At 50.7% G+C, this 18,993-nt stretch overlaps 1 protein-coding gene across 5 annotated transcripts in view; it reads left to right on the top strand.

The window, feature by feature from the left end:
* The first annotated feature begins 218 nt into the window (after positions 1 to 218).
* SLC66A2 (solute carrier family 66 member 2) overlaps positions 219 to 18,993 on the top strand; it is a 41,506-nt gene continuing 22,731 nt past the window's right edge. For 3 of the 5 annotated variants that reach the window (XM_064480467.1, XM_064480469.1, XM_031441697.2), the window contains exons 1-4: positions 219 to 292; positions 695 to 1,033; positions 6,009 to 6,142; positions 12,920 to 12,973. In XM_064480467.1, the coding sequence (XP_064336537.1) occupies positions 831 to 1,033; positions 6,009 to 6,142; positions 12,920 to 12,973 (391 nt within the window). In that variant the 5' untranslated portion in view covers positions 219 to 292; positions 695 to 830. The other 2 variants (XM_064480466.1, XM_031441698.2) reach the window with 2 other exon arrangements.

Genomic DNA, 18,993 nt, shown 5'->3' with positions numbered 1-18,993 from the left:
CCTGGCCGAGAAGGAGCGGCCCCGCCAGGCAGGTATTGCCTAACCCAGGCCGGTTGGGCCCGTGGGGCAGCGCGCACTGGGAGGGCGGAGCGGCCTCGCCGCGACCCTCGACCCCTTACCTCATCCCTGCGCCCGCCTCCACTTTCACCACCTGTCGGCGCTCTTTAGGACCCAGCGGTGCCCGCCCGGCCGCCCGGCGTGGGAGGGGCCACGCATTGTGACGTCACGCCGAGGCGGTGCCGGCGCTCGGACGGACAGACGGGGGACGGACGGCGGGGAGCACTGCGCACGGGTGAGGCTGGGCGGGGTCGGCGGAGCGCGTGGATGCCGGCGCCGCGCTGGGTCCGCCGGGCTTGGGGTCGGGGTGCGGGCGGACGTTCCCCGACTGAGCGTCCACCTCGGTCCGGGACCCCTGGGGCAGGGGGTCCCCCATCCCCCCGGCCTGTGCGACCCCCTCCCCCAAAACCGAGCCCGCACCCCGGGACTTGGTGTTCACCCCGGGCCGGCCCCGCCCCCAACCCCGAGCGGAGGCCGGTGTGCGCGCCAAGGGCTCCCGGAGCCGTGCGTGTCCGGGGAGGGGGTGGCCCCCCAGCCGTGAGCCCCGCGGTGCGCCCGGGGCGCGTCCTGCCGAGCGCGGCCCCACTCGGCCTCCAGGAGGGTTCCGAGTCCTTCACCGCTTTCCCTCTCTTGCCAGGCTCCTAAGGAGGAGGACTGCGCCGGGCAGCAGCGGCATGTTGGGTGACAGCGCGCGTGCCGGGAGCCTGTGAGCGCGGAGGGCGCTTGGCCCAAGTGGACGTCAGCCTGCCAGCAGGGCCACACAGGCGTTCGGGATGGAAGCAGAAGGCTTGGACTGGCTTTTGGTCCCGCTGCACCAGCTGGTTTCCTGGGGGGCGGCTGGGGCCATGGTCTTCGGAGGGGTGGTGCCGTACATCCCGCAGTACAGGGACATCCGGAGGACTCAGAACGCCGAGGGCTTCTCCACCTACGTGTGTCTGGTGCTCTTGGTGGCCAATATTTTACGGATACTCTTCTGGTAAGTTGGGGGCTTTCTTGCGGGGGTGCTCCCGGAGAGATGGCCTTTTCCTTTTCTGAGTGAGGCCAGCGGGGCGGAAGTGTCTGTACTTCCTAGGAAGGAGCTGGTGAACTGGGTGAGATTATTTCCCAGGGAAAATGGTGGGACTGGAGTGAAGAAGCTCACGTAATCTCAGATCTGCTTCTTCATTTCGTGGGGCTCATACGTTCATCGGAGACTTTCCCAGGGCCTTCTCTGCGGGGCTTTGTCCCAGGACGGGGTCCCTGCCCTCAGGAATTCACATGGGGGCTGGGCGGGAGAACGGAGTGATCAGATGGACGCCAGTGATTATCAGCATGGGAAGGACATCCCACTGGCCAGCGAGGCCCCTCAGGAGGGGACCCCTGAGCCCGACAGGAAGGCGAGCTCAGGGGTTGCCGTAAAGGGCTGTCCTTCCTGCCTTCTCTGTCGTGTGTGCTGTTTTCTTTTTAAGTAGGAAGTCAACTTTCTGGATAATACTTGAGACTATTTTTTCTTCCTCCTCCCAGCCCAACTTCCGCTTATTACTATTTGCATTCTGGTAAGGAACTCGGAGGTAATTTTAACAATTGTTGAAGCCAGACATAATTGGAAGGGTGTATTTTAAGAGGAAATGAGAAGAGGTCTCGTAGCCTCATTCTGAGGCCAGAAAAGTCTAGACCTTTCCTTCCTTTCAGACAGTCCCAGCATGACAGGACAGCCTGGGCAGGGGCGAGGACAAGGGCTCTGGGCAGCTGGTGTCCAGAGCACTGCTTCTGGCTCCTCCTTTTGATTTTTTGGTCACTATTTGAGTAATTGTGCTTTTTTGCTAACTGATTTTTGTCAGCTTTACTGAGGTATGATTTACATTAAATAAAGCCACCCAATCTAAGTGTGCAGTTTGATGAATTTGTGTAGATGTCTCCACTGAGGTCATCAGGGTGTGAGTCCTCTGAATCCAGAAGTTCTCGACTCCTTCACATTCGGTCTGCTCAGTGCCAGGCAGCCCTTGATCACTTTCTCGGGGTTTTTGCCTGGTTTGGGGTTTTAGAAAGTGAGCTGGTGAGTCGACTGACTCCCCGCCCGGGAGAACTTGTCCTCTGAGCCCTGTCTCTGGGCTGGTCTACTTCTGAGGGAGGGGTCGGAGGGCACTTTTTTTTGTTTGGCACAAGTTGAAAAATAGCATACTGAATATTTCTCCTTTCCCGGGCCACTTCCCTTTTCTCAGATGGCTGTAATTAAGCCTCAGGTTGAACAGAAGCAGGTCACAAACTATAATTTGTGTGCAACACCGCTGTTAACCCTGAGCATGCTAGGGTGTGGTGAGCACGCAGGTGAAGGGTGGGGGTTGCCCCAGGAGCTCCCAGCCCAGGCTCAGGGTATTAGGTTGGGAAGCACGTCTCCTTTAGGCTGTGGGAAGTTTTCTGTTGGAGGAGGATTGCCTGAGGTTGGATTACTTTATGGGAAAATAGCTCCTTTGAGAGATCTTTTCCCTCCAATATGCTTATCATTTAAAATTGCAAAAAGAAAATAGAATATCTAATTTACATGTAAATATCTGATGAGAAATTAAACCAGTTTCTTGAGTGCCATCGCATCAGTGCTTCTGGGCTGAACTGGCACTTAAGGTGTTTGGACCCAGAGTTCTCTCTCTACTGCAGGGCCTGAGACTTTGAGAAAGGGCCTTTGGTGGAATTCTAAACTGTGTCCACTGGCACGCCTATGTCTGCATATCCGATTGCTCCTTTCCCGTGGAGTTGGTGTTCAGTGGCTACCGTGTGAAGACACAGGGCTTCAGCCAGGATTCCAGAAGCCTGTGGAATTTTGGGGATGAAGGGAGGGCTGGCGGAGGGTGCTGGCCTCTTCTCGAGGGTCTCTCTGACCTGGGATGCACTTTCCCCTCACTTCACACCTGGCAGGGCTTGCGTGGTAAAGCCCAGCAGAAATCAGGGCTCCGTCTATGACTTGTGACAAATGTGCACCTCTCTGCCCAGCTGGTCCTCAAATCCCACTGCTCTGAGGCTGATGCACTGCTCCCCTTTCTTCCTCTCTCTGGAGCTTCTGAAGCCCCCACTCCTGGGTCCCTCCAGGCTTCATAGATTAGCAGCCCACTTGATTTAATAGGTTTTTGAAGGTTTCCCATGAGACAAACACTGGGCCACACGCTGCAGGGTTAATACTTTAGCAGAAGTGCTGTATGGAACGTACCAGATGAATATACATGGGTTGTGGCGGGTGAGGGGGTGCTGTGGTGGGTTTCAGGTGGGACGGGATCTGGATCTGCACTAGAACAGTGCTGGAGTTGGAAGAAATGAAGAGTTTGTTTCCCAAGGCTGGCCAGCAATGCAGTCCTCAGGACCCCAGCCTGCCTGGGGAGCCCCGTGGAGAGTTGGGGTGTAAGGCACATAAGTGGCTCTGCAGGACTGCAGGAAGGGCTGATCAATCTGTGGAAATCCCAGGTTTTCTGAAACTTGTGAAACTAATGTCTTTGTTTCTTACAGTCCTTACCATCCTTTTGCAGAATCAGCATTCAGCAGATCATATAAATGCTGATGTGCAGGATTTGGCCTTTGTGGGGCCAGGAGGAGGGCTAAGCGATTTTGTTAAGGAGAAGCAGAGGGGCCCAGGGTGTGAGGACAGTGCCACAGGGTATTCTGACCCAGAGCCTCATGCATTCACTGAGTTCCCGTCCCTGTATGATGAAAACAGCGAATCAGAGATATGGTAACTTTGTACTAGAGATGTGGCAACACTGTATCAGAAGTACAGTGACATTGTATCTGAGATGTGGCGACATTGTACTGGAGACATAGTAAAGTTGTATTCAGGATATAGTGACACTGTGTCGCCAGGGAAGGGCCATCATTCACAAGGAAGTGGATGCACAGCTTCTCTTCCATGTGAGCTTTGAAGAGGTGGAGAAGGTGGTCCCTGTAGAAACTTTGGCTCAGGCTTGGTGGAACACGGCACATTCTCTGTAGTGTGCATCTCCCTGGGAGCCAGACAGTGCGCTGCCACCAAGGGAGAATCTCTTAGACTGGCCCTTCTGAGCCCGAGGCCCCATGTTGTCCAGGGGGCTGCTCCAGCGTTTGCAGCAGAAGAGCTTTGCCAACCGTGTTCTCAGGGCAGGAAAGAAAGTGCTCTGTGACATCCATGCCAGTGCAGACTGTTAGCATTGAAGGAAGAAGCTGAACTAATATAAGTAAAAAATAGTATCTTTTTAAGTTAATTAGCTTTTTAAAATTACTAGTGACATTGAACTTTGTTTCCTATTTATCTTGTCACTTGTATATCTTTCGTGAAAAGTGCTTTTTGGAATATCTTGTTTAACCTGTCTTTACCCTAAAGGCAGTTAAACATTCACCTGTCCTCTCTCACTTCACTTTAAATGTCTTTTTTCCTGTAAATACTGAGTTCACCTAGATTTGACTTTTGGTGCACAGTATAAGGGAAGCACAAACCTTGATACTTTTTCCCACAGTTTTTCTGGTCACTCATTGTTTCTATTGAACATTTAAGATGCCAGAAGTGGCATTTGTTACACAATGGCCAAAACTGCGTGTCTTCAGCCTTGCAACTAACTGGTGTGAGCATGGTGTGGGGACCCGTAGAGTAATTTGTTATTGTCATGCCCACCTGCTCCAGTCTCCCCAACCTGACATGGAACCTTCTCTGTCTCCTCTGACTTTTACCTGTGGATAAGTCAGCCCCTAAGGTCAGCTAGGTGACCAGTGGGGACCAGTTTCTAGAATTGGCTAGAAATGTCCTCAGACAGCCATAGGGGTTTTAGCTGCACTTTATAGAAGAGATGAAGCTGGGAGGTGGTGGGTCACAGTGCAGCCTGTGGCAGAGCACGTGCGTGGCCCCAGTGGCCAACTCTCAGTGACCCTCTCCTTGGAGGGACAGGTGTGAGAGAGAGGCAAGCAGGGAGGGGAGCTGGGTGGTTGTTCCCATGTCTCCTGTCCAGGAGAAGCTGGGAGATCAGACTGCCATCCAGGGCCTCCCGACTTTGACCTTTCGGCCACCAGCTCAGGTTTGGGAAACATGTGTCAGACCACACTGCAGCTCGTCCGGGGGTCTCTGCTCTAGAACTGCCAGGCTAGAATTGAGGCCTGGGCTTTGATGGGCGCTGTGCTTGTGGCTGGCCTGGATTGCATGTCACAGCCCCACAGCCAGTGTGTGCAAGATGGTGGGTGCTGCTGTCAGACCCTGGAGTCTGGGGTCTGGGGTCTGCTGATGAGCCCAGCTGGTGCCAGTCACTGGATTGTGGTTCTGGCCTCCAGAAGCTTTTCGTTGAGTCGGTGAGATGCTCAACACACTGGAAAAAAGTCAGCGGGAAGGCCTGGGGGCCTGAGGGCCTGGAGCTCAGAGAGGCAGGTGGGGCAGGCCTCGGAGAAGAGGCCTGGGTGGGGGTCAGGGATGTAGGCTCAGGGTGGGGGCTGCTGCCTTCTCGGCTAAGGGGTAAGTGGAAATTTGGTGCCTGGCCCTGCTCCCCTGCTCACACTTTGGGCTGTTCTGGCCCAGAGACCCCTCTCCCCGCAGGCAGGAGGCAGGGCTGCTGCTGTTCCCTGAACTCTGGAACAGGGCTTCCTGGTAAACAGATGGTCTAGAACCTGGCTGTGGCTGGGCCTCTGCAGGAGGGTGCTGGACACCTGGCCATGCTGGAGGTGGCTCAGGAGACCCTCTCACACGCTGTCAGTGTCCCTGGGAGAGTCCCAGCAGCATTGGGGGAAGCTCTGCACGTGATTCCCAGGGCTCTCTGGGCCGAGGCGGTGCTTGCCCCCATCTGGCCATCCAGGGGTGCCCCCAGCCCCTCCCATTCCAGCTCTGTCCCACTGCAGATTTGTCCACAGGGAAGAGAGGAAAGGCCTGGGAGGCCAGGGGCTGCATTCCTGGGAGCTGTTCAGGATGTGGTTGTGGGGGCCTGGCTGAGGCCTGAGCAGGCACCTTCCTGACGCTGCGACTTCTTCCCTCACAGGTTTGGGAGGCACTTTGAGTCGCCGCTGCTCTGGCAGAGCGTGATCATGATCCTGACCATGCTGCTGATGCTGAAGCTCTGCACTGAGGTCCGCACGGCCAACGAGCTGAACCTGAAACGCCGCGTCTTCGCAGGTGGGCTAGAGAGCTTTGGCAGTAAAGGCCAGTGACTCAGCAGGAGAGCTCTGCCAGGCTTCCCAGGAGCCGGCGTGGCCTCAGTCCAACGTCAACTGGGTGGTTTTTGTTTCACTAAGTGGTGCTGGCGTCTGTCACCGATGCCGGTGTTTTCAGTGCATTCAGTGACTTGAACTCAACACTGTATTTTGTGAGACACTTGCAGGTGATAGTTTTTCACTGGAACTTGGGCGAGCTATTAACTGTTCATGACGTAGCCTTCCCTGTGACCGCTGTCACGGTGGGTGCTGAGTCGCGGTGGGAGGTGCATCTGCTGGTCGTTGTCTGGCTGGACGAGGCGGAGTCGGTGCATCCTGCCGGGGCAGCTTTATCTCTGACCTTGTCACACACAACACAGCCTTCCCGTTTTCCAGTCCCCTGAGGCTGAGTTATCTGGGGTCTTTCTCACATACCTGGTTAAACATTCACCTGCAGTCATGCTTTGTGGGCCCTGGATGGGCATGTGGGGTCCACGAGCAACGGTGGGATGCATCCCGTGCTCAGCCCACGCTGCTTTTTGGAGGCTCAGAAGGTAGAAATACTTGTCCTGTTTTTGCCTTTTCTTCTGAAACACTCCCTCCAAGCTGAGACTGTCGGAGGTGCAGGCTGGTAGCTTCTCTGGCTGGGGGGCTGGTGCTGCGCTTCTGGGTCTTCTAGTCACTAGATCTGAGCTCTCACCTTGACTTTGTCTGAGCGTGTGTGTTCAGTCTCCGCTGTTGCTTAGAGAAGCGTTTTCTCCAGAGTCTGTTTAGATCTGGGACCCATGCGGACTTGAGGCCTTGCCCCGCTCTTTTTATTCCTGATGGTTATTCTCTTTCCCTGAGCAAGTCCTCTTGTGTGGCTTCTGTTTTCAGAGTGACACGAGTGTATGCTGATTTCAGTCTTTCTAGAAAATAGGCCAGCCTCTGGCTCTGATGAGCAGCCGAGACCAGTCAGTGTCACTCAGACTGCAGAGTGTTGTCCACTGTCTGCTTCTGGTGTGTTTTTGTTTTTTCTCCCCATTGAGGCCGTCCTCCCAGCTGTCATTTGGGCGATCACACCAGAGGTCGTGCTGGTTCTGTCGCCTGGACAGCAGGGCTTCTGTGACCTGGATCCCTTACAAGGGGATGAGCTGGCTCTTAATTTTCTCCAAGTTGAGAGCTTTCTGCTCGACAGCCTCTGCCCCTGTCCTCTGCGATCTGTACCCTTTGAACCTCACCTTTAATTTGGTGCAGAATCTCGTAGGCGCCTGCAGAGTGGGCAGCATGGGGTGATTGGTGACGTTCATCCCCCCCCAGGGAAGGAAGAAAGGCCTGGAGAGGACTCCATGGCCTGGTTGCTTCCTGTTCCTCTGCCTTGGGCCCGGCAACATGAGACGGGGCTGGTGACCTTGTCTGAAATCGTGTGGGCAGTGATGATGTGTGATGCCAGATATAGCAGGTGTGGGGCCTCCAGGTCATGCAGCAGACTAGGGTTAATATTTAACATTTAATATTTAATGGCCGCTCATGGCGGTGGCCCTCCTCAGCCTACACCACTCTGTGCTGTTGCTCTGGTGTTGGATGCAGGACTCTGTAGGGCCCCCTGTGCTGTGGCCTCGGGGAGAATCCTCTCTAAACTATCCCCGCTCCCAGCCCCCTCACACCAGCTGAGAGTTTGAGAATTCTTGAGATTCTCATAGTTGGCACTTTTAATACTTGAGTCCAGATCAGATTTATTTATTTTTGCGTTTGCTATGTTTGAGATACCCAGGGTCCGGCATCTTCGCAGGGGAAGGTGTTAATGACACATGTGGGTTTGTTTCCTCTCATGTGTCAGCAGTGGGCAGGTGGGCTGTGGAAAGCCCAGCAGCGCAGGCCAGGAAGCTCTGAGAGCCCCGGGCAGGTGGCCGGCCTCCGCTCCCTGGAGGTTTGCGCTGAGCCCCTGGGGAGGATGCCCGGCCTCTGGAGGCAGACTTTCTGGCAAACTGGCCATGTACGTTAAGATAACTCATGAAGAAACTTTTGAATAGCCCTGTTCTCAGTTTTCTCGTAGGACGGTCAGGCAGCCTGGAGAAGAGCTCAAGTGTTCTCCCCCATGTTTTATAGAGGTTTTCAATTTTGAAGGTCATCAAGCTTGAATGTTAAGGTTAAAGAAACGTAGATGGTATTAAGAAGGAAAAGCAGGTTACTTACAAAGTTACATATCCAGTTTGTTATCTTACTATGAGGAGCAGCACACCCTCATCGCAGACGTTGTGGGGAAGACAGAGGGGTGTAGAGAGAACTGAAAGCTTCTGTCCCACTGCCTGGAGGTGACTGCTCTGAACTTCTTGGTGTATTTTTCCAGTTTTTTCTTTTCCAGGCAGTCTCCTATCACAAAACTTGGATCACTTTCAAAGTTAGGATCTGGTGTTTTAAAACCTCTCATTCCACTGAAGCTTGTGTGCCCTTGTATCTGTGGAGGCGGGACTGGGGGCGGGTCCCTCCTCAGATGCCCAGGTGGGTAGCGCTGTGGAGACCAGGGGGATGGGCTGTGGACCAGGAGTGAGGTCAGGTGCCTGCCTTGAAGGGGCTGCATCTCCGTTTCACCTTTCACTGCGGAGAGTTTCTAACACACAGAAGTAGGCAGAGCGGAACGGAGCTCCATGTGTGCCCAGGACCCCCCCCGCAGTTACCCTGGACCCCGCTCACATCCTCTTTCTGCTGTTTCTGAAGCAAATCCCAGACATTTTCTATTTGTAGATAGTTTATAATGTATCTGTAAAAGATAAGGCTTTATACCATCACCACCCATAAGAAATCCATGGTTCTGTGTGAGTTTCTAACTGTATCATCCATTTCCTAGCCTTTTGGCTAGTTTGTTTCCTTAAATTAGGATCCTGTTACAGGTCGCACTCCATGACTTTTTGCTATTGTTGACTTGTCTTTTTAGTCCAAAGGCTCTCAACTTCTTTTTCCTCGGAATGTATCTGTTGTTGAAACTGTGTTGTTTGCACTGTGGTCAGTGGGCCAGGAGCAGCATGTGCAGGGTGAGTCAGAGATGCAGAATCTAGACGTAATCAGGCTGCTGAGCCGCTTTTGTCTGGGACGCTCTGTAGAGAACATTTTAAAAAGATAATCGGATCCAGGTTTGGTCTTTTGTTTTCACAGGACAGCTGTGTTCTTCTTCCAGGAGGCACGGCTGTGAGCTGGCCTCTGGATGGTAGCAGCCATGGTACCTGCTGCTGGGCCCATCAGTCACGGCCACAGAGCACTGATGCCCTGTCCGCCTTTGCTTCTCTGCAGAGACTTCCCCACAGATGCTGCTCGGTTACCCAGCACTAAGGTTTGGAAGGGATAGGCAGGTAAACCCTTGCTTATTTCTCTTTATTTGCTAATTTTCAGGATTGGTTCCCAGCATCTTGCGGCAGTGAGCACGTTTGTTTCTATGTCGTCCTGAGCACATGCATGTGAGCTTTGCTGTGCTCACTTGGTTGGGGCCCCATTGTCCCTTTGGCCGGCAGGAGCCCCTTCAGTCGGCTCTTGACCTCCTGGCTCAGCACAGCGGCCTCACTGGCCCTTGACCCTGGTGTGGTGAGGAGCTCTGAGCTTTCCATCGAGTCCCTGCTGTCCAGTTCCTGCCCCAAACCTGGAATCAGCCATTGCTCCGAGGAACCTGGCCAGTCCATGGCATCTGGAGGACCCAGTCTGGGCCCGGGAATGGCTGTTGGGTCGGGTGTTGTTTGTAGTTTTCCTTGTGGGCGGAGCAGGGAGGTTTTATGGGAGATGACCCTTCATGGTGCCCTTATCAAGGCTCTGATCCACCCCCAGCCCCGCTGCTAAGGACCGAAGAATAACAGAACATTGTCACCACCTGCTTCCCTTACCGCTCACAGCAGGTTCTAGATGAGGCCAGTGCCGACCACAAGGCTACTGAGAAGCTGTTTTGTTGGGGGTCCTCAGGGTCACACAGTCCTCCCATCAGACGCTGTGCTGCACAGCCACCACCTGGATACACGCGTGGGTTCATTTGTCCCATTTTATTTGGTAAAAAAATAATTGTCTGAGCCTCAAGCTCAGGTGGTTGAATTTATTTGACATTTGTGCCAAATCTCAGTAAACACTCTGACAGAATTGGCTGGGGAGGTGGGTGACTGCTGCCGGGGGTCAGTTTCTTTGCAGGGTGATGAAAATGTTCTGAAATTCCACGGTGGTAGTGGTTGCACGGCTCTGTAAATGTACTGAAAACCATGAAAAGGGTGAACTTTCTGTGGTATGTGTTTGCATCTCAGTAAAGCTGTAAAGAATGTTGGGCGGGGGGGGTCACGCAGTCACATGCCATCCTGAGAATGAACGCAGAGGACCCCCCTCCCCAGGAACCATTCCAGAAACCATTCTGCATCTCCAGGGATCACTGGTGTCCTCGGACGTCAGGTTATGAACCCTGTATCAGTCCTGCCTACTGCCTGGCAGTGGCGTAGGGTCTCCTATGTCCATGTTGCCTGGACCACTGTAATCATGCCTCCTGTCCCCTGCTCGTCCTCTGTCCCACCTGTAACAATCGTCCCCTCCACCACCCTCATGCACTGTTGCCCCCAGGTGGTCTCTCTAAGGCAAACTTTTCTTTAGGTGCCCACAGCAGTGAATCTCAACCGCTGGAGAGGATTGAAAGCCCCCAGGAGCAGTTGACAGTCTGCCTCTTGTCACCAGCCAGCCCTCTCTCCTGGCCCTATCCTGGCCTCTGGCCACCCAGAGGGACTGACCCTCCTGTCTCAGCTCTGCTGAAACTTCTACCTTGTTATCTGTGGTCCCAGTCTCTGTGGCTGCTCAGCAAGTGACTCCAAAACATGGTGGCTTGAAAGGACATTTTTGCTTGTGAATCTGCAGTCTGGGCCATTTGCTTGAGCACCCCCGCTGCCCCTCACTCCTTGCTTATGTGTCTGGGCTGGAGCTGACTGTTGGCTGGACCTCAGCCGGCTTTGCCAGCACATCCTCATGTGGCCTCCTCACATGGCCTGGGCTTCCTCACGACGTGGCACCAGGATTCAGGGGAGGGAGACCTGGGTGGAGCTGTATCTTTTTAAAGACCTAGCCTTGAAATCATGTAGCATTGCTTCTGTAGGCTGGAGCCCCCACAGGCCCCCACAGTCCAGGGGACAGAGACACTACCTACAGGTGGCAGGGAGGGGAGGTTCTGAGGACAACGTGGGCCTGGAAATGTTGCTAGGGCCATTTTTGAGCGTTAGTGCCTAGCCAGGAGTACGTGCGCAGCACAGACCTATCAAGGACATGGTTGTTGAAAGCACTTCTTGTGTCTCTTGGCTTCAGAACTCACCTTCCTCCAGTCAGCCCTGCAGGAAGCTGTCTTTCTAAAATGTAGATCTGAGCATGTTGCTTTCCAGCCAGGAGCCCTTGGGCGCCTTGGCACTGTGCACAGAGGAGGGCCCGCTATGAGATGTAATCTTCCCACCTGGAACCTACTTACCCGGCCTGCTGACTGCCGCGCCCACCAGAATGTGTGTCTGCTGACCCCGCGGGGCTGCAGCCTCACCTGCGTGCCCGGAGGTCTGGCTCGGAAGTCTGGCTCGTGTCGGCTTAGCAGGATGAGCCCACAGAAGTGGAGGGGACCTGTGCCTGAGCTGCACTGGGAGCTGAGCTGAGTGCCCCCTGTGCACCTCACTTCCCCACCTCTGGTGCCCCCTCCCCTCCCCCGCCTTCCCTCCCTCCCCTCCCCCACCCTCCCTCCTTTGGGACCTTGGTCTTTAGAGGAGGTGCCAATGAATGGTGAAATTGGTCTGGATCAAATAGAAGCAAAAACCTGAGGAAATCTGACCAAGTCTGGGTAGCCAGAACCTAGATGCTCCAGGATGTTGCTGGGGAGGGAGGGGGTGTGGAAAGGAGACTGCAGTTTGTTGGTTTTAAAGCCTTCCCAGCCCCTCCTGAGCAGCATCCGCTGTCCCCAGGTCCAGGCAGCAGCTCTGGTATTTGCTTTTAGCTGTTTACTTGCAAAATTTCCCTTTTTGGAGTAGAGTCTACATTGCCCAGGGCAGGTGGCACACAACCTTTGATTCCACCCTGCTTCCTGACCTCAGTCACTTCTTTGTAGCTGCCCTCCACCCGAGACCCCACCGGCAGGCAGACGCCACCTGAGACACTCTGGCTGTGTCTTCCAGGGCCTCGGGCCGCTGTCCCAGGGGCCCAGACTAGGGCGGTCTCAGGTGGGGGTGGGGTGCTGGGTGGGTGGTGAAGCGGGGCAGGGGAAGGTGCCTGGGAATCACATTGTCACACAGAGACAGCTGCCAGACATGCTCCCTGACTCAGTGTGATGTGGCCTTGCCTCGGCCACGTGCTGTCAAGTTCATGTGCTGCGCTGGCTCTCCTTTTACGGTGGGTGTTCCATTGAGTGCCCTCTGGAAACCGCTTTATCGAGCAACCTTGTGAAGAGTTGTGAGCCCGGGACAGCTGTATTGCAACCAGGACTTGCACACAGAGTTTCCAGGGGGACGCAGAGGCAGGGTCTGCTGTATCTCTGTCAGCACAGCGCCTCTGACCTTAGAAAGTCAATGAAAATGTGGTAACTTTTCCTTTTTACCCCTGCCCTGAGCACCTACTTTGGAGGAGGGTTGGTTTGGAGAAAGATGGTTCAGAAAGTCCTAACACACAGAAGCCAAAATCCTGTGGTCTTTCTGTCCCAGTGGTCTTTTAAAAGAGAAACACAACAAGGACTTACCATGTTAAAACCAGTCTGTTTTTGTCTCTTCTTCCTTTCTGTTTTTTCTCTATGTCTTTTTAAATGTAGCTGCAGATAATAAAGATGAAGAAGTCAAAGCCCCCCCCAGGCGATCATATCTGGGTAGGTACCACGCTGCATGAGGTTGCCCACTGGCACGTTTGGCCCTTTCATTCTTTGCAGCTCTGTCTCCCTTGTCATCGCTTCCATCTGTGTCCGCATCTCCCTCGTGCACGTGCACCATTCACCCAGTGTGGCCACGTCTCCTGCGAGCTAACCAGCCACAGCCTGCTGTTTCCAAGCATGAAGTAGCGCCTAGAAACCTGCCCTTTTTACTGTGTGTGTGTGTGTGTGTGTGTGTGTGTGTGTGTGTGTAGGGGTGAGGTGGGGGAGGGGAGGGAGGGACGCAGACAGGCAGAAAGAAAGAAGGAAAGAAATGATCAAAACACAAGTTTTGAAATTCTTTTGTTAAATTTATTCCAAAGTATTTTATTCTTTTTGCTTCTATGGTAAATGGAATTGTTTTCTTAATTTCACTGTGGATTCTTCATTGATTCTTTGTAGAAATAAAATTGATTTTCACATATTGATCTTGTGTCCTGCAACTTTGCTGATCTCATTTATCCTAATAGCGTTTTAGTGGACACTTGAAGCTTTTCTATATGCAAGATGTGTCGTCTGCGGGTAGGCAGTTTTACTTCTTGCTTTCCAGTCTGGATGTGTTCGTTTCTTTTTCTTGCCTCGTTCCCCTGGCAGGAGTGGTGGAGTCGGTGTGCTTGTCTCGCCCCTGCTCATAGTGAGAAGGCATTTAGTCCCATTAAGTACGATGTCAGCGTGGGTGTTACGCAGGTGCCCCTTTTTAGGTTAAGCAAGTGCCCTTCTGTTCTGAATTGGAGAGTTTTCTTTTTATCTTGAAAGGATATTTGTTTGTCAAGTGCTTTTTGTGTGTGTTGAGATGATCATGTTGTTTTTGTGCTTTATTCTACTATTATGGTGTATTGCGTTGATGATGGATTTTTGTGTGTTGAACCAACCTTGCATTTTTGGGATCGGTCTCATCTGATCATGCTGTAGAACCGTTTTTATCAGGTGCTAATACTCTGCTGAGGCTTTTGTGTCCATATTCATGAGGAATTTGGTCTGTGTTTCTCCTTGCGATGACTGGTTTCAGTACCAGGATAGTGCTATAGCCTTAGAAGTGGGGCATGGGAAGTGTTCCTCTTCTGGTTTTTTGGGAAGAGCTTGTGAAGGATTGCTATCAATTCTTTATTAATTAAAATTTTTTAAATTGAAATGTATTTGACATACAACATTGTACAAGTTTACGGTGTACCACATGTTAATTTGATACATGAATATTGTGGTATGATAACACAGAGCTAGCATGTGTCATGTTACATTATCCTTTTTTTTTAGTGGTTGGAATAATTACTTTTAGTCTCTCAGCAAGTTTGATGGTTATAATACAATATTGCTGTCTGTATTCTCTATATGGTGCATTAATCTCTGGGGCTTATTTACCACTTGTTGCAAGTTTATCAGTTCTTTACACGTTGGGCAGGATTGTCTGGTGAAGCCTTCCAAGCCTGAGCTTTTTGTGGGAAGTTTTAGAATTACTAATTCAGTCTTCTGCTTGTTATAAATCTATTCTGATTTTCTATTTCTTCTTGAGTTCGTTTCAATAGAAATTCTTTCTTGGAATTTGTCCAGTTAGTCTGTTGTTTAATTTGTTGGCACACAGTTCTTCTTGGTGTTCCCTTTCAATCCTTTTAATTTCTGTGGAGTTGGTAGTAACAGTCCCTCTTTAATTCTTTTTTATTTTTTAACTGAAGTACCATCAGTTACAGTGTGTCCGTTTCTGGTGTGCCGCACCTGTCCCAGCCACACGTATGTGTACGTATATTCTTGGCTTCAGTCATCTGAGTTTCCTCTCTTTTTCACCCTCCTTTTGGTTTTGGTTCTTCCAGGTAAGGGTTTGTCCAGTTAATTGATTTTTCTCAAAGAACCTACTTTTGGTTTTGATTTTCTCTATTGTTTTTCTATTCTCTAGTTTATTTATTTCCACTCTAGTATTTATTTCTTTCCTTCTGCCTATTTTGGGTTTAGTTTGCTCTTTTCTTAGTTTCTTATGCTAGAAAGTTAAGTTATTGATTTATTTTTTCTTTCTTCTTTTTTAATACAGCATTTACAGCCATAATTTCCTTCTAAGGAATGCTTTAGCTGCATCCTATACATTTTGGTATGTTGTATATTGTTTTCATTGGTCTTAAAATATTTTTAAATTTCCTTCAGAATTTCTTCTTTGACTGATTTGCTGTTTGTGAGTGTTTGTTTAATTTCCACACATTTATGAATTCCCCAGATGTTCTTCTGTAATTGATTTCTGCTTTAATTCCACTGTAGTTGGAGAACATACTTTGTATTATTCCAGCCATTTTGAATGAAGGCTTGTTGGATGGTCTGGTGGAGGGGCTGTCCTGGAGAACGTCCCACGCGCACTTGAGAGAACGTGTGTTCTGCTGCTGCCTGCTGCAGGTGGAGGGCCATGTGTCTGATTTTGCAGAGCTGTGCGAGTCGTCCTTTCCCCAGTCCTCTGTCTCGCTGCCATGTGCATTACTAGAAGTGTGCACTGAAGTCTGCAGCTGTTTTTGGATTATTTGTTTCTCTTTTCACTTCTGTCAGTTTTTGCTTCCTGTATTTTGGGGCACTGTTGTTAGGTGTATATATGTTTATAGTTTTAGCTTACGGGCAGATTGGTCCTCTTATTATAAAGTTTCTCTTCATGTCTAGTCATTTTTTGTTGTTGTTTTAAAGTTTTTTTTTTCTGATAGTAGTGTAGCTACTGCAGATCTCCTATGGTTGCTGTTCGTATGATACATCTTTTTCTCTTTTACTTTTAAATTATTTGTATCTTTGAATCTAAAATACATCTCCTGTAGACAGCACAGAGTGGATCTTTAAAAAAAAAATCCATTCTAGCAATTCTGCTCTTTGATTGGATTGTTTAATTCATTCACATTTAATGTTACTATGTTTGCCATTATGTCTGCCATTTCACTTGTTGTTTTCTGTGCATCCTCATGTCTTTTTCCCCCCAACTCTTCCTTCTTTACTGGTTTCTACTGTATTAAGTGAATGTTTTCTAGTGTAATATTTCAGTTCCTTTAATGAACTTTAAACATATATATATCATTATATTATATTACATTCTATTATATTATATCATATCTCATTAAATTATATTATTCTCTTAGTGATTTATCTAAGGCTTACAGTATGCATCTTATTAGAACTTACTTCACATTTATAGAAACTTAAGTTTTTAATCAGTTAAGAGAGGGTAAGAGAAAATGTGCACTCACACTGTCTTATATAGTTACCTCTTTGTTTTCTCATGTGAGTTAGAATTAGTGCCTGATGTCCCTTGCTTTCAGCATGAGGAAGTTATTTTTAGTATTCCCTGTAAGCTGGGTCTGCTAACAAGGAATTCTCCCAGTCTTGTTTACCTGGGAATGTCTTTATCTTGCCCTCATTTTTAAAAAAGTTTTGCTGGATGTAAGAATCTTGGTTGGCAGTTTCTTTTCAGTGTTTTGAATTCGTGAGTCATTTTCTCTTGCTCGTTTTAAGAGTTGGTCTTTCTTTTGGCGTTCAACATTTGGACTAAAGTGAGGGAAGGTGTGGGTCTCTTTGTATTTATTCTTTTCGGAGGAGGTTGACCATCCTGGGTGTGCAGATCATCAAGTCTGGGAAGCTTTCAGCCACCATTGCTTTGACAACTCTCCTGCTCCCTTCTCCCCTCCTTCAGGACGCCCCTCACACGTGCTGGTCCCTTGCTCCTCTGAGGCTCTGCTCGATTTTCTGAACTGTACTTCCTTACTGCCTTTCTGACCACATAATCTTTGTTGATCTGTCTTCAAGTTTGCTGATTCTTCTGCCAGTTTGAACCTATTGTTGAGCCCCTAAAGTGCATTTTTATTTCAGTTATTGGGTTTTTCAATTACAGAATTTTCATTTGGCTCTTTTTAATAACTGCTATCTCTTTATTGATATTCTATATTTGATAAGACATTGTCAGTAAATTCTTTTACTTCTTTATGTACAGTTTCTGTTAGTTCTTTGAACATATTTATAATAGCTGCTTTGAAGTCTTTTCTGCTAAGTTAATGGCTGTGCCTTTTCAAAAGCAGTTTGTTTCCTTTTTTTCTTCTGTGTGTGGATCACTTTCCTGTTTCTTTCATCTCCCCAAATATTTTGTTGAAAACTGGCTATTTTAGGTAAAATATTGTAAGAACTCTGGATACTGCCCCCCACCCCGACTATGGTTGCGGGGCCTGTTTGCTTGTTTGTATATTTAGTGACTTGGCTAGATGGGTGCCCTCCTGGGATCACTTCTCCCTCTGGCTGTCTGTGGACGAGCTGTCTTGCCGGTGGTCTGTCACCACCGATTAGTAGCTGATTGCTCCACTGGTTTTGATAGCAGCCCAGGCCTGCCCAGCTCTGAGGTAAGGTCCTTACAGTCAGGCGGGGCAATCTGAGGCAGGTCCTGACAGCTGCTGGTCGCAGCAGGCTTGTCCAGCCGCCTCTCCCTGATAAGCTCTGGGTCTGTTCCCTGTTGTTATCGTGGGGCTGCCAACTTCCTCTCTGTTCGTCCACTGCCAGGTTACCCACTTTTTGTCTGTGTCTTTAGGCTTGAACCTGCCCATGCTCTGTTCCAAGCAAGGTACCCTCTTTAGGGAGGGCTGGAGGGCTCTCTGTTTGCACGTCCCCACTGCCAGGGTAGAGCCTTTGAACTCGCGCCCTGGAGCTGGAGGCCGGGCAGCAGTGGCCTTCCTTGGGACAACAACACTGCTTTAAGTGCAGGCACTGGGGATTGTAGCCCCTGGCCTTCTGTGCATTCCCTTCTGGTGTGGAGCCTCCACCCCATGAATGTGCTGAGGCAGGAATGGTGTTCTCTATCTGCTTGTCCTGGGGAGAAGCCATCACCCTGCACTGGGAGCTGGGGCGAGGGGTCCCTCTTGGCTCCCCCTTTGGAGGGGTGCTTTCATCACACTGGGGTTTGGGGAGGCATCAGGCCAGGTCTCAAGGCTCTTTTCCTAAATAGATGTTTCTTCATTGCTATATGCCCTTAGGACACGTCCCAGAAACTTTAAAATGGTCATTTTTTTATAATGCACAGCAGTGAGGCTCGCTTTGCTGGGGAGAGAGCGTGCAGAGAACCTCACATCGCCATCCCAGCAGTGCCCGGCCCTCTGCTGTTTTTAACCTGACTGAAACCCCACTGGCTGGATTACAGAGGATGTTTCAGGCCAGGAGAGCAGCTGGCTTTTTTGTTTTTATTTACTGATGGATGGACTCAGGGGCCTTGGGCGTTGCCTGTGGGTTTAGTGTCAAGTAGGTAATGAGGAAGGGTGTTCTCCTGACCAGAAGGCCGTGTCCTCCATGAGTCTTCAGAAGTAGCCTTAAAAGTTTAATTTTAAAGTGAAGGTACTGTTTTAATTGTAGGAAAACTATCCAGTCCATCTGGGCCTTTCTGTCCTCGTTCTGCTGAGCCCAGCCATGCGGGTGTGTCATGATTCAGTGCAGAAGCTGGTCCTGTCAGCCCGAGTGACCCAGCTTGCTGGGCAGAACAGCAGAACAGGAAACACAGGGCCTCAGCTTCTGGCCCCTTTCATTGTCCATTTGGGGGCCCCCACTGAGTGGAAACTAGCAGTGAGGGAGGGCCTGGAGGTGTGATAGGAGTCAGAGAGGCCAACCAACCACTGAGCCTGAAGTGGAGCTCACCTCCCTGGCAGCATTTTTCAAAGAGGGGTCGTGTCCCCTCTCTCTGGTCAGTCTTGCCCAGCTAGGGGGTCAGTGGGGCATTTGGCTGCGTCTCTAGGTCTCTGGTTGTGGGACCTTCTTGTGCTGTGGCCTGCCTGCTTTGGGTGAGGGTGGTACTGGGGGTGCAAGGGATTAAAGGTGGGTCTGTAATGTGGACCAGGCTCTGAACACCGGGAGGGCACTTACACTTGCTGGCTATCCTTGCTGAGTCCTGTGTTGTCCCTGGTCATTTGGATTACGTAAAGCTGGGGCTGTGAAGGGCCTGAACCTGAGGGCTTCCCTCCAGGTCAGCCCCCATGTGGAGCCCAGTCAAGCCCTGCTCT

The sequence above is a fragment of the Camelus dromedarius genome, chromosome 28 (genome assembly GCF_036321535.1).
Source record: "Camelus dromedarius isolate mCamDro1 chromosome 28, mCamDro1.pat, whole genome shotgun sequence".
Taxonomy (NCBI): domain Eukaryota; kingdom Metazoa; phylum Chordata; class Mammalia; order Artiodactyla; family Camelidae; genus Camelus; species Camelus dromedarius.
This window is presented reverse-complemented; position numbering and strand designations above follow the sequence as displayed.